The 7,494-nt window shown below is 34.1% G+C and overlaps 2 protein-coding genes across 3 annotated transcripts; one reads left to right on the top strand and one right to left on the bottom strand.

Annotated features, from left to right (window-relative positions):
- The first annotated feature begins 3,381 nt into the window (after positions 1 to 3,381).
- LOC106335853 (serine carboxypeptidase-like 48) lies at positions 3,382 to 6,110 on the top strand. The gene is made up of 9 exons (XM_013774497.1): positions 3,382 to 3,800; positions 4,004 to 4,172; positions 4,297 to 4,416; positions 4,510 to 4,653; positions 4,753 to 4,903; positions 5,000 to 5,091; positions 5,195 to 5,453; positions 5,602 to 5,735; positions 5,806 to 6,110. Exons 1-9 carry the CDS (start codon positions 3,457 to 3,459, stop codon positions 5,920 to 5,922), a joined length of 1,530 nt encoding a protein of 509 aa, XP_013629951.1. The 5' UTR covers positions 3,382 to 3,456; the 3' UTR covers positions 5,923 to 6,110.
- Positions 6,060 to 7,269, bottom strand: LOC106335854. Of its 2 annotated transcripts, none has more exons than XM_013774499.1 (2): positions 6,926 to 7,269; positions 6,060 to 6,626 (listed from the first exon to the last, which is right to left on the bottom strand). In XM_013774499.1, the coding sequence occupies exon 2, from the start codon at positions 6,600 to 6,602 to the stop codon at positions 6,195 to 6,197; it is 408 nt and encodes a 135-aa protein (XP_013629953.1). In that variant the 5' UTR covers positions 6,603 to 6,626; positions 6,926 to 7,269; the 3' UTR covers positions 6,060 to 6,194. The 2 variants fall into 2 exon arrangements, with proteins under 2 accessions (XP_013629953.1, XP_013629952.1); XM_013774498.1 differs by having other exon boundaries at positions 6,794 to 7,267.
- Positions 7,270 to 7,494: the final 225 nt, after the last annotated feature.

Below are 7,494 nucleotides of genomic sequence, written 5' to 3'. Positions count from 1 at the left end.
AATAACTATTATTATTTTTGTTTTAAATAAAAAATACCACAGTTATACATGAAAAGTATTACCAGCTAGTTACTTTAAAACTTTAGTAACTCATATTTTTACAGTGAACTCACTACATAAATTTACAGCTTTTACCACATGATTTTTACTACAAATTACATCAAAATGTAATTTTTATTGTAAATCAACTCTAATACTACATCACACCAATCAAAGTCTTTTTCTAAAATTGTAAATTTGGTAGTGTTGATATGTTTCGTAAAAGTTTTTGATTAATGAAACTAGAGCAAAAAATAAGGAATTTACAATTTCTGAGAGAATCAACGGAGTTGTTGCAAAAAAAAAAACGTACAATTTCTAAATGAATTTAGATATATGGCAACATGAGTTAGAGAGAAAGTTTAACGATTTCAAGGGGAGATCGTGGGTGTAGTGTAAGAGATCTTAGGGATTGTTAGTTTGTATAGAAAATAAATTAATATAAATCACTTGATAAATGAAACTGTTATTTTCTAACATTTGAACATTTTTTGCTTTTTTTTTTTTTAAATTGTAAGCAAACGCCATGTATCATAATTTTATTTGGTCAGATGACTTGTGTTTTAGTATATACTCTCTTTGTTTCATTTTAAGTGTCATTTTGGGTTTTTGCACACAAATTAAGAAAAAAATTTTTTGTATATTTTCTATATAAAACACAATTACCTATACACCTAACCATATTTCAACCAATAGAAAAATAAAGTGTTATATAAAATTAATAAATTTTGTATTGAAAGTCGAAAATGACACTTATTTTGTAACGAAAAAATTTTTATACAACGACACTTAATATGAAACGGAGGAAGTAAAAGATTAAATTCATAATAAATGTTATTATTTTTAATATTAATAAATAATAATCATTATTATTTTTATTTTAAATAAAAATACTACATTTATACATCAAAATGTTACCAGTCATTTACTTTAAAGAGTTAGTAACTTATATTTTTACCGTGAATTTACCACATAAATCTACAGATTCTACCGTATTATTTTTACTGCAAGTTACATTTCAAAATGTAACTTTTATTTTAAATCAACTCTAATACGTCATCTCATCAATCGAAGCATTTACCTATAATTGTAGATATGACAGTGTGGATACATTCAGTAAAAGTTTTTGATTAACGAAACTGGAGCAAAAAATTAAGGAACTTACAATTCCAAAGAGAATCAGTGGAGTTGTTGCAAAAAAAAAAAATTGGAACGTACAATTTCTAAATGAATTTAAATATATGGCAACATGAGTCAAGATAAAGTTTAAGGATTTCGAGGGAAGATCATGGTTGTAGTGTGAGAGATATTAGGGATTGTTAGTTTGTATAGAATATAAATAATATAAATCAGTTGATAAACGAAACTGTTTTATTTATTACATTTGAAACATTTGAACATTTTTGCATTTCTGTTTTTTTTTTATTGTAAACACACGCCATGTGTTATAATTTTATTGGTCAGGTATTTTGTGTTTAGTATATGTAAAGGATAATTCAAAAATGTTACCAACATGATTTATATATTTTATTTTTTGAGTTTTTGTTTTAGTTATAAAGTGTTATATTCGAGGTACAATTTTGAGTTATCTCCTTTGTAAAATTGTTAACTCAAATAATTAATCAACATCAGAGAGAATTATAAAGTGTAAAAGTTTTTGATTAATGGAAATGGAGCAAAAAAATTAAGGAACTTACAATTTCAGAGATAATCAATGGAGTTGTTGCAGAAAATAAAGGAACTTACTATTTCTAAATGAATTTAAATATATGGCAACATGAGTCAAAAGAAAGTTGAACGAATTGAAGAGGAAATTATGGGTGTAGTGTGAAAATATTAGAGATTGCTAGCTTGTATATAACATTAATTAACATAAATCAGTTGATAAAGGAAACTGTTTTCTTTTACATTTGCAATTTTTTGCATTTCTGTTTATTAAAAAAATTTACCATGTGTGAGAATCGTATTTGTCAAATGACTTGTAATTTAGTATATAAAAATGATTTAAATAAGTTTTTGGAGCGTGCAAAAGATCACTAGTCTTTAGTAAAGTTCCATAATAATGTTTAAAAAGGGAAAATAAATCCATGTCTAAGGGATTCTTAACAGAAATACAATTTATGCGAAAGATTTAAATTAAAGCAAAGATTTGGACAGACAGTAAGTGAAAGCAAACGAAATAGCTAGCGTTCACACAAACATACTGCATTTGTCTTTTGTCCTTTTCTAGAGTATTAATTGCAATTGCGAAAATTTATGTGCATAAAATTAAAGATTCTAATATTCCGGTAGGTACGTGTATCCATCTTAATTTAATTTGTGTTGTCATGAGTTCTTGAACAAGCGCAATCATATACAGATATTTCTCGATAGAGCAAGTTGGGTTTATCACAGCAAGAAACTAAAAACTAAAAAATCCTAAGAGTGGCTACAAAAAGGTTCTTCTCACAATTCCAATATATATTTATCTTTCTTTTCTAGGAGAACTTATAAATATCATAACCAACAACATCAAATTTCTGGTTAGATTTCTTCAATTTTTTATTGTGAACAGATGATTTTATTTCTACCATCTGATCGATTTTCTATGATGGATATACTTTTCACTAGATTTTAATAAATTTAAAATGTATTTTTTATTTAAACCTATATGGCAACTACTCAATAAGTGAGTGAGAACGATATTTGTTTAATCAACCTCTAGCTATTTTTTATTTTTTTAATTTGAAACTTATCTCCGAATCTCCGTCCCTAAACTCTAAACCCTAAGTCTAGATTAGTTAACCATATGGTTTACCCTTTAATAAAACTTATTTTGGTTAACCAAGCGAGAACGGTCCAGTGATTTTGAGGGAGCTTTGGCCTCAATACGGATCCGGATTCGAATCCCGCTGGTCATCGTCGATTAAAACGAGATAAAAATGCGGCTCTTCAAGATGCTTTCTGCGGAGGTGTACTTAAGCGCTAGTCGAGTTTTTTTCGAGGTGTCCGGATTACCTGGATTATAAAAAAAAAACTTATTTTGATCATTTTCTTCGTTTAAAACTATTTTTTAACAAAAACTTAAAAATTAAAAATCACTATTATAAAAATTTCTGTTGATTTTTTTTCTTTTGAATACCGAGGTTGAATTTTCTCAAATAGGGTTAAATATAAGCTTTCGAATCGGGTTTTTTCTTCGAGCAACCGATTACCTTTTTCGAGGTGGCAAACAAATAAAAATAAAAATTGACAGTTTTTCGTATGCAAATATAATAAAATAAAATATTTGGGAAACTATATCACTTTTTTGCTTTTTTTGCTATTCTTTTGTATACGAGCAACTAAACCAGCCAACTCTATAAATACATTCATCTCTTCGATCCCATAACCCAACTCTCTCACACAACAAACAAAAACTCCAAACACAAAAAAAAAATGGACTCGAGAACATCATTTCTCACATTGTTCCTCTGTATATTCCTTTTCTCTCATTTCCCCCCCTCAAATTCCAAACCTGTCACAAACGACCCTTTATCATTCTCTTCGTCGGCGAGTTTGCCCACTCTTACGGCGGAGAGGTTAATCAAAGGTTTCAACTTGATGCCTACCCGTGATGTCAATGTCATCCCTGAAGACGGTTCTGAGGCTCCGAGACTCGTCGAGAGAAACTTTGATTTACCGGCGACCATTGACCGTCGTGACTCCGGCGGTTCTCCTTCGCTTCAGGATTTTGGTCACCATGCTGGTTACTACAAACTTCCTAATTCAAAAGCAGCCAGGTAACTTATTTTGTTATAACCGGTAAACCATAATTAAACCGGTTCAACCACTCCGGGTTAAATTTCTTCACTAAATTAAAACATTATTGTCCTTTATTCTAAATCCAATGCGGACAAAACCAGCAAATTCAATAGTTGGCACTTTTCCGATTTACTTTGGTAGTACCACTAAACCGGGATTTTAATGCTCAATTTATTCACAGGATGTTCTATTTTTTCTTCGAGTCAAGAAGCAACAAAGCAGATCCTGTGGTGATTTGGCTAACCGGTGGACCCGGTTGCAGCAGCGAACTGGCTCTGTTCTATGAGAACGGACCGTTCACCGTCTCCAACAACTCATCTCTTGCTTGGAACGATTTCGGTTGGGACAAGGTTGGTTAGAAAAATGGTCAACCAAAACACGTTTTCTCATCCCGACAAGAAACCAATAATCTCAACCACTTGATTTTAGCTTCTTTTGATTTTAATATTTAGCTTCTTTTAATTTAATGTTTAGGCATCAAATCTAATCTACGTGGACCAACCGGTAGGGACTGGTTTTAGTTACACATCGGACGAAAGTGATCTCCGACATGATGAGGATGGTGTCAGTAATGACCTTTACGACTTCTTACAGGTTCGGTTTCAGTACTTTCCTCTGTTTCATCACAAAATATGTACTTGAAAACCTCCTTTTTTTTTTTCTAAAATGTTGTTGCTTTCTTTGCAGGCATTTTTCAAAGAACATCCACAGTTCGTGAAGAATGATTTTTACATTACCGGTGAATCCTACGCCGGACATTACATTCCGGCATTGGCTTCAAGAGTTCACCGTGGAAACAAGAACAAGGAAGGAACTCACATCAACCTTAGGGTAAAAATTTCACCCCTGTTTCTACAATTTTCTTGTTAAATTGTATCACCCTTTTTTACTATTATACAACCTGGGATAAACTAACCCGGTTTACATCAGGGCTTTGCGATTGGTAATGGTTTGACCAACCCAGAGATCCAATATGCTGCATACGCGGATTACGCGCTAGACATGAAGTTGATCTCACAATCTGATCACGATAACCTCAACCGTGATTACGAAAGTTGCCAACAATCCATCAAAGAATGCGGTAAATATTTGTCAACGTTTTTCTTTCAAAAACGTTACAAAAACGTTGATTTTTAAAAAATCTTTACAAAACTTTCTTTTTATGCGATTTTTTCAGGCGCTGATGGAGGTGGTGAAGCTTGTGCGTCTTCTTACATTGTCTGCAACAACATATTCCAAAAGATCATGAATATCGCTGGAAACGTAAACGTGAGCATCAAAACATTATTCAGAAAATCCATTTTTACTTCTTTCTTCTTCTTGAGGTAACTTACAAGACTTCTCTCTGTTTTGACGTCTCTATTTTTTGAAGTATTACGACGTGAGGAAACAATGTAAAGGAAGCTTATGCTATGATTTCTCGAACATGGAGAAGTTCTTGAACCAGAAATCCGTTCGTACGGCATTAGGTGTTGGAGATATCGAGTTTGTGTCTTGCAGTACTGCCGTCTATGATGCAATGCAGCTGGATTGGATGCGGAATCTTGAGGTCGGGATTCCCGCTCTCCTCGAAGATGGAATCAAGATGCTTATCTATGCTGGAGAATACGATCTCATCTGCAATTGGCTCGGTAGGCTTCCTTTGCTCTATGTCCATGTACTTGGTGTCTATTTCCGGTTCTGATGCTAGTTACAACGTTTGGTTCTATATTTGTCTCTGCTCAACCGTTTAAGCTGAGACTGATTGAATATCTTCTTCTTGGTTTACGTTCTTGACAGGAAACTCGAAATGGGTTCACGAGATGGAATGGACAGGCCGAAAAGAGTTTGTAGCAGCTGCAACTGTTCCATTCAATGTAGATAATAGAGAAGCCGGTTTAATGAAGAACCACGGTTCACTCACTTTCCTCAAGGTAAACCAAACAAAACCCATAAACACAGAACGAAAATGAAACTAATTGAAATGGGGAAAACCTTTTACAGGTCCACGATGCTGGACACATGGTTCCAATGGATCAGCCAAAAGCAGCATTGCAAATGCTTAAGGATTGGATGCAAGGAAAGCTCGGTAGACCCACCGGTCGGACCGCTCGCCAGTGATTTCATTTCTTCTCAACATCAGTGATTCTAAATACCAAGCCGATTGTTCTGTTATTATGCATCTAGATCATCATTTTTTAACTTATAATATATACTTGTGAATTATTTCGATAAATACACAGGAAACTTCATTGTTATAAACGTGAAAAGAAAACTAAAGTACTTATCTTGAACACTCTTTACAAAGATTTTACTGTTCCAAGTTTACAGAACCAAATTTAAGATTCCACAACTGCTGGAGGAAGATGACACAGAAAGTAAAGCTCGTGAATTTAACGATGACCCTCATACGAACGATCATGATAATCTTTGTCATCATCAGCATCATAATCATCAAGGATGAGTGTAACACCATTGTTCTTTAGTGAGTTAATAACAGCCCATACCTTGGTTCGACTCTTGAACCCTTTCTTTTCAATTTCTTTCTTGACATCTGCGTGGATACCTCGTCCTTGCCCATCTTGGAGCCCTTCTACTTTCAACCTCATCGCCAAAACCTCTCCAACAATAGCAGCTGCTTTGGCATTGCAAGTACGGCCACACTCTAGTGAGTTCTTGATTGCGTGCTCCACGGTTGAAGCTGTTGTCACTACTCTCCCGTTGTTTCTGTCCACCACGTTTGCTGTTATGTACTTGATGGACATGAAGAGCCTCAGGACGTACCTCTTGAGAACCGTCATTGATTCTATCAAAGCCTGTTCGATCTGGAAAATGTACAGTAAGCACTGTGAGAAGAGACTGTGTAGGTTCAAAAATTATAACAAACAGCAAAAAGTAACCTTATACGAAAAATCAATCATTTATGAACCAGAACAGAGAGACGAGAAGAAGATGGAACAGACAAAAAGAAAACGAGAGTAAAGTGGCATAACTTGGAATCGAGGCCCGCTTAGTTGCCGGAATCCAAGTCCCAGTCGCCGGTAATCTCCAGAGTCGAACGAAGGAGCTTCGAGAAGAGAAATCAAGAAAGACTTATACAGAATCGAAGCAGACCAAACCCTACCTGTTCGAAACGCGGCCGGAACGTCCGATTCCTCGCCGGAAAAGCGCTTGGCGAGCCTCACCGCCGCGATTTTGGCATAATCACTCCAAAACTCGGCTCAGAAGCAAAAAATTCAGGTTTTGGTGATTTCGTTATTGAAATCGGTCTAAATATCGTGTATAAGTGGTAATAGCAAAACAAACCGAGTTTAACTGAAGCAAATAGCTTAAAAATGGTGATTTATGTTAAAAAATATGAAAACACGGCTGCAATTTTAGGTCTGGGCAAAGAGAATCTCGAGGAAGAAGTAGATAGAAGAAATAACGATTTTACCCTTTCATTAATAAAAAAGCAAATAATGCACTCTTGTGCTTTTCAAAACGGGCTTAAACAGCAAGAAGGTTATACTACCCAATGGACCACAACTTCTTCCTGATTTTTAACGACATAAATAAATATTAAACGTTTACATTCTGTAAAGATATTTTAAATTAAATACTTTATAAAAATAACCTCCGCGTAGTCTCCAATTTTTTTCCGCATTTTTAATAAGCACGGATATGTCGTATGCGTTATGCCTAGCGAGTTTT

The sequence above is a fragment of the Brassica oleracea genome, chromosome C3 (genome assembly GCF_000695525.1).
Source record: "Brassica oleracea var. oleracea cultivar TO1000 chromosome C3, BOL, whole genome shotgun sequence".
Taxonomy (NCBI): Eukaryota; Viridiplantae; Streptophyta; class Magnoliopsida; order Brassicales; family Brassicaceae; genus Brassica; species Brassica oleracea.
The sequence above is the reverse complement of the archived record's forward strand: the minus strand, read 5'-3'. Positions and strand labels throughout refer to the sequence as shown.

Bases quoted from the DNA above. Each gene is read 5' to 3' on its own strand.
- LOC106335853 (XM_013774497.1), top strand. From the start codon at position 3,457: ATGGACTCGAGAACATCATTTCTCACATTGTTCCTCTGTATATTCCTT. The intron at 4,417-4,509 runs GTTCGGTTTCAG...CTTTCTTTGCAG, and splicing joins ACCTTTACGACTTCTTACAG to GCATTTTTCAAAGAACATCC. The intron at 4,904-4,999 runs GTAAATATTTGT...CGATTTTTTCAG, and splicing joins ACAATCCATCAAAGAATGCG to GCGCTGATGGAGGTGGTGAA.
- LOC106335854 (XM_013774499.1), bottom strand. From the start codon at position 6,602: ATGACGGTTCTCAAGAGGTACGTCCTGAGGCTCTTCATGTCCATCAAG.